We start from the raw sequence: 13,803 nt of genomic DNA, 5'->3' as shown, positions 1-13,803 counted from the left end.
CTGCTAAATAATTAATGCTTATTTTACATTCAACTTTCCCATCCTCATGTTGCTTTTACAATGTTTTGTTCTGTTCTAATCCATGGCTGCAGTGTGTCAGTTTATTGAACCCTGGGAAAAAGTAAGCATGCTCAGTGTTTTGGCACTGCTGTATGTATGGAGAAGACTGTGTTAACTAATTAGGGACATGTGTCTGCCTCTGCCTGGACTTGCTTCCAGTGAGGCTGAAACTCTGACACCGTTATAGATTAATTCTGAAATGTTTGACCGCAACTGTCATAACAGTCCTCAATTAAAACAAGCTTTAGAATAATGAATCAATAATCTGTCAAGTTTTAAAACGGAAAGCCAGGGACTAATCAAAGCTTCAGCCATATGGGAGACAGTGCAGTCCAGTAAATAAGAAACTGGGCAGACTTGGATCTACCAGCTCTCAAACTGGGCTTAAGGCAGATGCTGGGCCAGTTATCTTTCTTACTCCCACACTTTTTTTGTCATGGCTATTGAAACAGAATGTTCTAGAGGATCAGTCCAAATCTTAGTTGGACTCTCTAATTTTTAGAATTATAATGATGATGATGGTGATGAATTTGAAGATTATAATAATTTGAAGTCTTTGGGTCACACATTGAGGAGAACTTGAAAATATATGGCAACCCTCTTCAAGCTGGATGACACTATATGTTATGCTGCTTAAAAAGAAACCCCTGATGCATTTCTTATGCTAACCATTGCTTTCTGAAAAAGAAAATTCCCTTCAGACCAGTGACATAAAAAGCTAGTGGCATATGGATCCACTTTAATTATCAGTCTGGCCATCCTGCAGTCAGCTACAAGTTAGCTGATTTTGCCAGTGACATTAGTATCAATTGAATCAATGTCAATACACAGCTTGTGTCTGGAATACAAATTGCAATGCTGCCCTCCAGACAAGCTGAGCAGAGCAGAAGTTGTGAGTCAGCTTGTGCCCAGGACACTGAGAACCACCAGGTGCAATCTGCAATGGCTGTTACATGTCTTCAGCACAAACAGAGAAGTAAAGTGGCTCAGTGTGTGCACACAAACCAATAGCCTTTAAAGACCCAATCCCCAAACCCTCAAAATTAGGTTGTTTACATGTTTGCAGCTGGTTTTAGTGGGGTATAACTCAAGAGCAAACTCAGTTCAGTCCAACTTTTCAGAAAAAAAAGTAGCATATATGCTAAGAAAAATGATTCTCTTGGCATAATAGAGGGCATTAACCCTGATCATGGTATTAAAGGGCAGAGCCACCTTATACATCCATTATGTGAGGGACTCTAGGTTGCCCAGGAGGAAGGACTGGACAAAAGAATGCTGAACATGAGGAGTCTCACCCAACACTCATGACAAGAGCACACTCTGTGATCAGAAAACACCCTGAATACAGAATGAGAATTGACAGCCCTGAAAATAAACAAGCTGCATTGTTTGGGGAATGCAATGGACTATACTAACATAACTACACTAAGATGCTCCTGTGAAAAGGGAATCAGAAGCTGTAAGCAAGAAAACATTTTGACACAACAAACCAGGCAATTATGCGGTTTCAGACCAAAGAAAAAGTGCTTGAAGGTGTTTCAAGAGGGCACATGAAAAAAAGTAATAGGATATAGAAAATGAAAAAATAAAAATGTGCTAAGTATGAGGAATGCATGTAGTACTCCACTGTCAAATGCATTAGGAACAAAAAACAAAAATAAAAGGTCCATTTTGGGTATTTAGTGGCAGCAGAGAGGACCAGTAAAGTATTTACAGGGATAGGGAACAGATTTTTTTTTAAATAAGCTGCACAACATCTGTAGTTACATTTAAATATAAGGCTAGCAGTCTGCGCCACTATCGTATTTTGCATATATGTATAAATCAAATAAATTGCCTTTGCATTGCAGAAGACAGTCCAAGTGTTATATATGGACTTTCAACACATTTAAATAATCAGTGGTACTATTCCACATCCCTGTATTAATCTTGCAGGCAGTACTTGGATAACATCTTGCTGAAGATCCTATGAGAATTTAATTGCAGTAAGTAGCAACTAGACCCTGTGGCTTACATTTCTTCAAGTGTCTATCTTACTTCTGTGACCTGGTAAAGTTCATGATATGATTAAAATTCTATTTTAGTACATGCCTCTAACTGTAAGATCAGTCTTATTCACCTCGCTGTACAGTGCAAGCAGGAAAAGAAGGAGTAGACCAGCAGGTCAGAAAGGGAAAGTGCAGGCTGGGCCACCACTCACAGCGAGCTGCTGAGAGCTCACCCCTGCCTGCCCCTCGCTCCTCAGTAAGAAAGCAAGAATGGGAAGTGTGTCAGAAACCAGCAGAGCAACATGCCCTTGGCAAAGTGGGGGAGCCACCCAGCTGCCCTCTAAAGACCTCCTGACAAACCCGGGGCTAAGGAACATGATGGAAGGAAACAGGGAGAAATGTGCACCAGTTGAAAGAAACAGTGCTCTGCTTATCAAGCTGACTGTGAAAGTGCAGCTAATTAAAAAAAAAAAACAAACAACAACAAAAAAACCCAAAAAAACCCACAAAAAACCAAATAAACAAAAAAAAAAAAAAACCAACATAAAAAACCAGAAAACCAACTTCCACGGCTCTCCAAAAGCTGAGCCATTCCTTGTGATCTCTGTAAGGGCTCACTTTGTCACATTTCTGTTTGCACCCCGACTGTTATGGTCCAGTTTCCTCATCAGATAAAATGGGCAGGGGACACTCTTTCCAAAGGCATCTGCCTCGGTGCTTGATGCAGCAAGAACACCTACCCACCTGCTGCTGCTGCTGCCCAGGGTATTCAAACCAAGGAATGGGTTTGTGGGCTCATGTTCCCCTGGAGCTTCTACCATGCCTGCCCTATGCATGGACACAACAAAGGGGAGGGAGAAGAAAGTGAGCAACACGGCATGTATTTATTCTACTACTCAGCAGAGGTTTCCCCCTTAAGATCAGTGGAGAAACAGCTGCATCTCTAGAAGGTGACTGAGAAGCTCAGTCTTCATCGACTGCAGATGGAGCAGAGGACAACAGCATTCTGACCCTGCGTGCTGTAGTCAGTGGCCTGGATAAAATCAGGTTTGGAGGCAGAGATATCCATAGTTGTGTAGATTACGAGTCACAGATTATTCCTAAAGCCTGTTATTTACAAGTGATAAAATGCTGATTAATAGGGTGTTTGCAAGACAGAACAAACTGCAAAACAGAACCATAAGATTCTCCTGTTTTACAGTTGTGCACAGTACTGACAATTAATTGATGACAATGATTGATGTCTGGTTGGCTCAATGTGATGTCAAAGATTTCCCTTATCATGAGGTGTACAAAGCATCTGACTCTCAAGTTCATCAATTTTTGCTGGCCTCTTCACTTTGAGTATTACAATTAAAAAAATAAAATTAGAAAAAAAAGTAATTTTTACTAAATGCACAGGTCTTTCAGTATTTAAAGTTTAAAACATAAATGATTTAATATTACTCTCACTAGATCTTTTCCACATACTGTATGTCCCATAGCAAAAGTCTTCAACAGCTGAGAAACACAGCCAAATGAGTCAAGAAGTTATTCTACCTTCCTGTTTTCAAGCAGTGGGATTTTTATTCATTCAGAAAATAAACAAGATCAGAGGAGCTCATCATAATTTTCAACCAGCACTGCAGTAAAATAATAATCTCTTTTATAAGCCAGATCCTCAATTGATTGTAAAACCACAGTCCTTCTGTTCACAGATAAACATCTGGTATTCTATGTGCAAAATGTTATCCTGCTGTCAATTCAACTATTGCATTAGATAAAACTACAAAATGCAATCTTTTTTTGAGTACTCTTTGATGCGAGCAAAGTTTAAATTGGTTTCAGTGCCAGAACACTAAGCATTCACACTGGTAGGATTAACTGGCTTTTCAAAACAAATTTGTTCAATCAATTTCCTAATATATGGATACTGATTCCTTTCAAGCTGTTCATCGATTAGTGAGGCATCAAAAGTGAACTCCTGACTTTTTTCAAGTCAGTGGAAGAACTTCCACTGGCTTTGGCTGAGCACCTTTTTCTTAATATGTAAAGGCCCCTGAAAATCTCTTGTGTGTGTGGAATTGCAGCCTAATTCCAATGAAAAACTTCATTTAATGCTTAGTTTCAGTTCCACTACAGCTGATAGGACTATGTAATTGTTTTAAATTAAAAAGGTCCTTAAATATATTGCTGGGAAAAGATATCTTTAAGTAACCACTGCCATGCAATTAGCACTTCGAAAAAACCAAAGAATGAATGGTTTTGAACCTGACTTCCCCAAATACTTACCAAGACTTAACAAAAAAGAAAAGCTGTTTATGTTGTTACCTGAAGAGTTAGGTAATCAGCTAAAATCTGGAGAGGATGGTATAAATCGGACAGTCCATTGATTATTGGGATCGTGGCTTGTTTTGCCATTAGGTCCAGATCATTATGCTTATAAACTCGAGCCAAGATTGCATTTGTCATGCTGGACAGAACCCTAGAGATGGTAGAAAATAGTCAAACATAATAAATATATCCCAGTTGCACTCTTCAGCATGCAATACATAAATATTAATGAGAAATGATAATGAATCAATATATTTCAGCTATCTGAATAATTTATCATGCCTGCAGAACAGACTCAAATGTAATAATTTAACAAGCTGCTAATAAGTAAGTGGTTTCACTTATTAACAGACTATACTAAGTAAACGAAAACTGCTGTTGTTATTTTATGTTTTTTTCTCTTTAGCATTTTCCTGCAGATGGAACATCAATACACATTAAGCTATCTGAACTAAGATAAGAGATTGTATAAACTGTAACTTTTGAAGAATTTGATAACTTCAGAAGAGATAAGGTATGAGATCTCTTCAGTCTTTTAGAAAAGAACAAATGCAGCATTCACTGAATGTTACAGACTCTGCGTGGTAGCCTGACCTTTGTGAGGATTAGAATACAGATTTGTCTTAGATTAGCACAATTATTTACTGACCTTAATGAACGCAGAAATAGCAGGCCAACAACACCAGGCTATTGTTTCTCCTACCTGCAGACCTTTGTAGTGATACACATAGTATCAGCATTCAAGTATGTCCAAATTTGAAACTCTGTATAAGGACAGGGGGAAGCAGGAACCCCTGTGCCACTGTGGCCTCAACCTCATTTGCCAAAGTGTGAAAGATAGAGATTAGCAAAGTGGATTAGTATCGTATACTCTGAATTTTTAAGCTAAATTAAATATGGATTAAAGATCTTCATTTCCCTGCATTTCTATGTTTTAATCAGGCCCTGAAGCATGACTTTGAAGTAGCATTTTGTGTGTTTTCATGTTATCTATAATATGACATTAAAACAAAACAAGGAAGAGACTGAATTAGAAGAGTGTGAAAAAAATCCTTGCATATCTGCCTTCCTGATTAACCATGAAGAATTCTTGTATCTCTTCTTGTGGAAATAATGCTGCTATTGCCATGATCAGTGAGGTCTCCTGATGAAGTCAGTCACAAATATTTTCTACTGACACCAATCAAAACTCTTGTAAAATGTTACAAGACTGCCTGTAGAGCTCTCTGTGAAGAAAAGACTGCCAATAGCAGCTACCAGTGAAAAGGAGGAACTGAGCAAAGTATTTACTGATTACAATGTACTGGAACAGTTGCTGTGTTGCCATTATTTCTTGCTAGCTCACATCATGGAAAATCTGTTCTATTCTGAACCAGTCATCAGGAATGGGATGCATGGTCCCTTTTGTTAGACATCTCACAGGTGTCCACCCCAAACAAGACACAGCCAGTTTCACCAGTCAATGAAAAGAGACAATCGCACTGGAAAATTGCCCATTTTCTTCAGACTCTTTTCTTTTTAGGATGTCAGGACAGCTGATTCCTATTGACACAATTGATAAAGAATTTAAAGAAGATGGTTCCTTTATAGGGTATGCCATTAGAGGAAACTCAGTCATAATCACCAGCTAGTGAAAAGTGCTGGTGTTTCATCTTTAGTCTGTAGAAAGTAGATACTACACTTAGGAGATAATTCCCAACAAGAGATCAGACAGTTCTTCTGCCAGGATTCCTAGATACCATATCTTATGTTAAGAAACCCAGGTTAAAACTGAGTTTATTCTTCATGAAATCAAAACAAAAATTAAACTCATGGCAAAAAAACCCAACAGACTTTACCTGGAGGTCTCTCATTACAGGAGTAGTTTGAAGTTTAAAGGGAACCGTATAAGGCTGGAATTGCATTGGAAAAACAACTTGAAAGATATGAATCTTAAGGAAAGGTGAAGTTCTGGAAGGTGAGCAGGAGTAAGCACAGACTCATCAGATGACCTTACATTTAAGCTTCTTATTCTATCATCAACTAAAAGGTCTTTCTCTCTTTTCATTCTTTCTGCAAGACTGTGAAACTATGAACTTAAAAATCCCAGAGCCTAGCAATATATTATATTGGAATATTAAGCGTGTTGGAATGCTGCACACCTCTCCTTTCAAAGTAACTTTTATATCTACAGATTTTTTTTCTCAAGCATGTTTTCTGAGGAATCCAAAAACAAACAAAAAAGTATGCCTTTTTGGGTTCAGCAGATCTCTGAATTTGAAAATGAGGTATTTGCATTTATTTTGCATAGAATACTGTTATTCAGGTCAGTTCTGCTTTTATTTTGAAAATATATATCCATTTAAAAGGTTTAAAATTCTGACAAGACTAGTTCTCTGTCACTCATAGTCTTACAAGGCATTTGGTGGATGTGCTCTCAGCAAGCATTGAGAAGTAAACCCATTCCCCATAAATGCATAGATTCATCCTCTAGCAACTTCAGTGGACTGATAAAGTCATCCTATGAGTTCTTCAGTGCTGTCACCTAACCTTATGGCCACCAGGCTTTGGTGGTGCACAGTGGAACTGCTCTACAGTGCAAAATACAGATATAGTACTTGTATTTCATTTCATACAATGTATCAGACATGCTAAACAGCTCTGAAAGGTTGAGGGCTCCTTAATGGGCAGTAACTTTGTGTTCCCGTGTCAGCATAAATGTAAATGTCTTGTGAAACATGGAAGAACTGATTTATGAGCAGGTAGTAAGTCACTAAAAATATGTTCACAGCAGCAATGCTTTCAAACCCTACTTGCAGCAACTCTAATAAAAACTGTGAATTTTATAGGTCTGTGCTCCTTTTGCTTTAAGTCTCAGCCTCAAGTACTTCTAAGGCCTTCAGAGCCTTAGACACATGGCTGTAAATATTTGAAATACCCTCTGGGTCTACTGCAGGCATTCTTTTTTTTTATTCTTACATTAACTGAATGATGCTGGGATGTTATCTTTCATTCATAAGAAACGCCAGGGAATTAAAACTCAAGTTGTTCTTTTGGGTAAACTGCTCAACCCTGATTATGCAAAGTCAATAATACTCCTCCTTGTGAGAGCAGGAATGAAGCAGGACACGTGGGACTGTGTAAGGACTTGGGAAAGTCCCCAGTCCACTCTAACAGCAGAGTGCCGTGACTCAGCACAGGAGCAAAATACCCAGGTCAGAATCACAAATGGGGATTTGTGCTGGAAGAGCAAGCAGTGACAGAGGAAATGGGGCTGAAGGCTTGCATAGGAAATGAATATTGTGGGAACTTTCTACATAGAACGAGGTTGCCTTCAGAATGGCTGAAAGATTTGCTTACTTCTATTTACTGCCTTATTTCTTGTCCACCTTTCCCCCTTTGCTTGTGCAAAAAAAGATCATTCAGGAGACTGTGAATGAAAGGTTTAGCATGCCTTTATTATCCCATTTAGGAAGAAGAAGAAATTAAAACTGACTTATACAGAGCACATGTGTTTCTGTGTCAGAACTGTCCTGCTTTGAGTATGTCCCAAGATGTATGAAGAATTTCTTTTGAAGGGAGGTATTTGAATCTTGTAGCAGTACATAAGCTCTGCTGAACTGGACACAGAGGCCTAATATACCTCAGTCTTGACTGAAATCTCAGATTAATCTGTTTCCTTTGCAGGCCCACAAACTTAGGCAATTTTTGAATCTTTTAAACTTATACGTACTAAAACCAGGCTTATGTTCAAACATCTGAACACTATCAACATAGACTTCTTAGGGCAAGTATGGAGGAGGCCACCAAGGTGATTAGAGGGATGGAGCACCTCTCCTATGAGGAAAGGCTGAGAGCTTTGGGATTGTTGAGCCTGTAAAAGAGAAGGCTTTGGGCTGACTTAACTGTGACCTTTCAATACCTGATGGGAGCCCACAAAAAGGATGAAGAGGGACTATTTACAAGAGCATGTACTGACAGGACAAGGGGGAATGGATTCAAACTGAAAGAGAGTAGGTTTAGATCAGATATTAGGAAAAAAAATCTTTACTGTGAGAGTGGTGAGGTAGTGGGACAGGTTGCCCAGAGAAATTGTGTATGTCCCATCCATGGAAGAGTTCAAGACCAGGTTGGATGGGGCTTTGAATAACCTGGTCTAGTTGAAGGTGTCCCTGTCTATGGCAGCGGAATTGGAACTGGATGATCTGTAAGGTTCCTTTCAACCCAAATCTTTCTGTGGTTCTATCATTGGAGCTTACTTTGATACTGGCAGTTCTGTGTCTAGCAGGGAGTGAGAGTTAAGTACTTTCAAGTCTCAAGGGACTGAAATTTTCAGTTGCTACTGTCAACACCCTTATGCCTTCCACTTCAGTAGTTAAAAAAACAAGAAAGGAAAATTTAAAATGTTTAAATGTTTGCTCTTTTTTCTTCAATTTTTCTTGGATTTCATCACAGAGAATAGCAATGTAGTTCTCAAACAATCTCTCCCACTGGCTGAAAACTGGGGTATTCAGCAGAGGCCATGGAACTCAGCTGCTTAATTGCATATTTTGAATCGAGCCTGATGAGCTTGACACTGCATGTCTTTCATGAGAAAAAAAGGACTGTTCATTCAGACACTACTAACCTTCCAACAGCTGAGCCTGACTGAGCTGACCTCAGGTTGCAAAAGGTCTGCCTAGAAAGCAGAACAATGCTGAGGTAGGATGAGTCTTTAATAAATGGGGTGCTATGAGAAAGAGCAGGAGCATCTGCAAAATATGACCTCATGTTCTGCCTGCTTTCTGCAACATCAGAGGGAATCCACTGGAGAAAAACCCTGAGCTGAGTTCTTGCCTGCTACAGCAAGGAGTTAGACTGCTACCCATACCTGCATGCATGTGGCACTGGGCATGATTAAGATCTTCCAAGGATGCAAACAAGAGAAAAAAGCCATAGCCCAGTCTCCACAGCAGTCCTGACAGTGCGTACAGTTGTGAAGGAGAACACATGAGATCAGAAACTGTCTGCAAAGTGTTAGTCAAGTTTGGTGCTTCTGAAACAGGTGGGTCAGAATGGCCTTCAGTGCAGGCTAAGGCCCAGCAGCAGCCAGCCTAACTAACATAAATAATGTCTTTTCTTTTTGATTTTGCTCCATGAACAGCAGAACCAGAAGATCTGAGTCTTGATTGAGTACATGGGCTATCATCAGTTGAGGTTTACTAGTGAGGTTCATAAAATGTTTCTATTTGTAAATGAAACCCTGATCAACACTCTATATGCAAAATAATTCTCATTGTGACAATGGACAGTTAGAATGGATGGAATAATGGTGTACTGAACTACATATTGTATAAGGTGATCTATAAATATTTAAGAAACTTGAACTACCCTCTGACATTTTCCAGAAAGAAAAAACTCCCAAAATTCTGTAAGACCAGTTTCACCCTAATCAATTACCAAACCCACAAACATCAATCAAGCAACATTTTACTAACCTCACTGTATCGGTGAGACTCTCATTAATGCCCAGATGAATGTCTTGTGTTGTAAGGAAGGAAGGATGTCCTCCAAGGAGAGAAAATCCTATAGTGAGGACAAATTAAAAAAAATACGGAATTTAATACCAGCACCTCATATTTGCAGCCAAGATCTAAAATACACTCAGAGCAATAAAAGCAAAGCTCAGCAGGATGCCCAAATGTTTCAAATAGCTAATAATATCCATGCTAAAATAATTAGCATCTGACACACAAGATACAAATAAATGTACTTTGGAATAAAACCATTCAAATTTGATACCTTGCTGAAATCCTTAGGCATGAGTTCTGATCTGTGATCATAGGAACAGTCATGCAGACTCCAAGGCTACACACTGCCAGAAGCAACACTTTGGCTCCCTGTTATAAGCCAGGTAATCCATTCATCATGTTGCATTTCTATTTCAAGGGAGGGACTTTACATCCTAGAAGGGTCATTTGAGTCACTACATGCAATTCCATATCCTTGCACAAATGTAGACTATCTTTCATGTGTAGTCACTCAGACAGAAAACCCTAAGACTCCTCAAACCCTGTAACAAACTTGAGTTTGGGCACAAATGACCAAACTCCTTAAAAATAATAACGTAACAGAGAGAAAAGCAACGATCTCAGACAAAGACAGCATCCCTCTACCCTGCAATGGTTAGGAGTTTACACGGTAATCCAAGAAACCAGATGGATTAGGGCCAAAAATCCATTCCTGAATAGGAAACCATAGAAAGACTTGAGATCATTTAAGAATATAAAATAATTTGGGGAACTTCAAAGGTGTCTTGACAATGCTTCAGACAATGATAAATTACATTCTAAGGGCAACTCTCAGGTCCTCTTCTGCCAGATTTTAGTTGCATCACCAGTAGAAAGCTATCACAAGCAATCGGCTGACACAGGAAAGAAAACAGCTTTTTTCTCCCAGCATTTGAGTCTTCCTGCCTTTGCCTGGTTCAAGTCTACATTCTCCTTCTGCTGAATCTCAGTGTAAAGTCCATTGTGGCCACATATTGGGAGGATGGGGCTCGAGGAGGGTGGTTTTATGAATTGTCACAGATGGTTTAGCATAAGCCTAGCACAGGACACAGCATCCTACAGCTGGGGATGTACAAAGTGTAGGATTTGAACTGGGCTGTAGGTAGCCCTGTAAAGCATTTTCCGTGGGCTGGGGAAGATTTTCCACGTAAGAAAGACTTGCTTCTAGTACAGAAATTGTCAGGGAGATCTTGTCCTGTTGCTAATATTCATGAAGGAAGAAATTTCCAGAGAATCTTAGTGTGGACAAACCAACCATGTTGAGAGTACACTGTGGGAGAGAGTCTCTTATCATGACAAAAATCTGGAAAGAAACACGTCTTGTTTATATTGCCAGGAAGAGAAAGGCTGCATGCAGCACAAGAGACCTTTCTCTACCATACTGTGATGTCTTGGAGGTGCTGACAAATTTTGTGTTGTTGAAAAAAAAAAAAAAGAAAAAGCAAAAAAGGAGGGAAAACCCCAAAGAATGAGGGAAGGGGGGAGGGAGAGGGGCGGGGGGCGGGAAGAAATTGTTAAAGGCTGCTGGGGCTGATTGTAGCCGTTAGATGGCACTGGAGGCATCTTCAGCACTGCAGCTTCAGCATGATGGATGTACAGGGGTGTCAAAGATTGAAAACTTGATCTCACAGCTACTCTTCAAAAAAGGATTAAATCAGGACTGAACACTGAAATCTTTCACAGAAAAAACAACTAGATACAGGCAGCAGGTCTGGGCCCCACAGCTGGGCTCCTTACACAGAGCAACCCTTGTTAACTTCTATCTTATGTGGGCTGCAGGGTTGAGGTGAGGTCTTCCCCTTTACATCAGTTCAATCAGTCTCTAGAGTTTAAAATGCAATAGATTAAAACAAAACTGGCAAATCATTGCCTTTAACTGCCTCAATTCCTTAGAAGTCCAATTAAAAATAATGATGCTCCAACTTCCACATGAAGGACAAATTTCTGCTCCATCCTGCCAGTGTATATTCATTTTATTGAATGGGCCCATTTTTGCCTTCCTGTTGCTGTCATTAAGGATTGTTCCAAATCTTGACAAGATTACAATCAGATGTAGCAAACCTTTAAGAACGAAAAATCTTTTATTCTACTATTACTTTCTGCTGCCATAAATATACTATCTATAGGTTGGTTTGCTGCTTTCATCTCCTCTCTGAAGCTCAGATACAAACACTGTATTTATGGGAATGTGTATGCAAACTGTTGCCTAGACATTACATCTTACCTATTGAATGCAAGTTTTTAAATCAAGACCTCAAGGATGAAATGTTATTTGCAGTAACTTTTCCTTCCCGGCTTCTTGGGGATTTTTTGAAATCATATACAACTGTGTCAGTGATTTATCCCTGCAAGTTCCACACAATATAACAGCTAGGCATTTTAGGCTTTAAATGCATTCATTTTGATAGATTATTCACAGTCCAGGCAGGCTCCCACAGACATGTTGTGTTTTCTATAAGTGATGCCCAGGTAGAAAAATAGGAATCTGGCCATTTACTCAAAATTGCCAGACGTCAGGCAGCCTGGTTGGAGCTGCCACCTGGAGTCTGTGTACATAGCAGAGTCCTAATGTGTTGGGCTTTCTGCTCGTGAACCGGCCATCTGTGCAGGGCCTGAGAACATATTTCCATCCAAAACTTTCCATCTGGAAATACAGGAATTCTGTGCACTAGCTTTGTATATAGTTGCAGAGACAGAACCTTTGCTTCAGATTCTTTCATCCAAACTAGTAGTAGAAAATAAAAAATGATGACTTTTGAAGATATGCAGGCACCAATTCAGCAAATAAACATAGAGCAGAGTGCTGTGTTAAACAGGGAGATCTAATCCTCTTTGTTGTCACCTGGTCATATCCAAAGCCATGTGCTAAATGCTTGTATGAACTGTAGTATCTTCAACAAACTACTAAGTGTGCATACCAAATAGATTATTATCTCATGTCCACACTCCTCACTACCGTGAGTTTTCAAAATACACAGTTTTATGCTTCATGCTGTGGCACATTATGGAGTTCACTTATGCAGACTCCTTAATGTATGACACAAGTGCTGGTTGTTGTACAGACATAGGTGAAATCTCCATCCCAGTCCGCCCCTGGTACCTGGGACAAGGGGGCCAAAATGAATTCTCTAATTCACATGTTGGATACACAGTTGTGGGGCTGCCTTGCTGTAACCTGGAGACATACACAGTCATCTTCTCAAATGAAGGATCTTTTCTATTATTTTAAGATGTATGGATTTGCATTTATTAATATCCTCATTGCCTGCCAAGACTTATAAAACAGAAAGTATTTTTCAGTTTAGACTGATAAAAAAAGAACTATTCCAAGCAGCAACTACAAAATATTCCTAAAACAGAAGCCTAAACACTGATAAGCAGTTTTTAGAAGTCTTTTAAAGCTACCCCTCTAAATGGAGAGTAAGCTAAAAGAGTGTGCTTGCCCTCTTTGTCCCATGGTCAAGCTAAACAATACTTAGACATTCCAAAAGAAAATAGACCCTGTATTCCTGCCATGTAATACCTTCCCCACTATATTAGTACATATGGAATGATACAATCATTTCTGTGGCTGTATGTAGTAATCTTCAGGCATGGACAACATGTTCCTCTCACCCCCCTGTGTAACAGGAGTGAGTTGGGAGTAATCCCACCACAGCCAGGGGCAGTGAACCTCTGTAAAGCTGTTAAGATCTTGTATATTCCAGGGCACAACTAGACAAGGTACACTGAGCTTTCCTGCCTGTACTGTTTCCTCTCCATTTCTGCCTTGTGACATATTGTGAAACAGTTGGATTTATTTATGACATTCACTAAAACATAACTGCAGCTGTATATTTTAAGAGCAACAGTGACAATTAGAATATTTTACACCAAGGTTACAACAAAAACAGGGCATTCACCTTTATGCCATG

At 39.4% G+C, this 13,803-nt stretch overlaps 1 protein-coding gene across 1 annotated transcript in view; it reads right to left on the bottom strand.

Annotated features, from left to right (window-relative positions):
- OTC (ornithine transcarbamylase) overlaps positions 1-13,803 on the bottom strand; it is a 29,701-nt gene that overhangs the window by 7,202 nt on the left and 8,696 nt on the right. Inside the window, exons 4-5 of the mRNA XM_071565426.1 lie at positions 9,818-9,905; positions 4,359-4,512 (exon numbers count right to left, since the gene is read on the bottom strand). Coding sequence (XP_071421527.1) covers positions 4,359-4,512; positions 9,818-9,905 — 242 coding nt within the window. The remainder of the gene's footprint in view (positions 1-4,358; positions 4,513-9,817; positions 9,906-13,803) is intronic.

The sequence above is a fragment of the Pithys albifrons genome, chromosome 1, assembly GCF_047495875.1.
Source record: "Pithys albifrons albifrons isolate INPA30051 chromosome 1, PitAlb_v1, whole genome shotgun sequence".
In the NCBI taxonomy this organism is placed as follows: domain Eukaryota; kingdom Metazoa; phylum Chordata; class Aves; order Passeriformes; family Thamnophilidae; genus Pithys; species Pithys albifrons.
The sequence above is the reverse complement of the archived record's forward strand: the minus strand, read 5'-3'. Positions and strand labels throughout refer to the sequence as shown.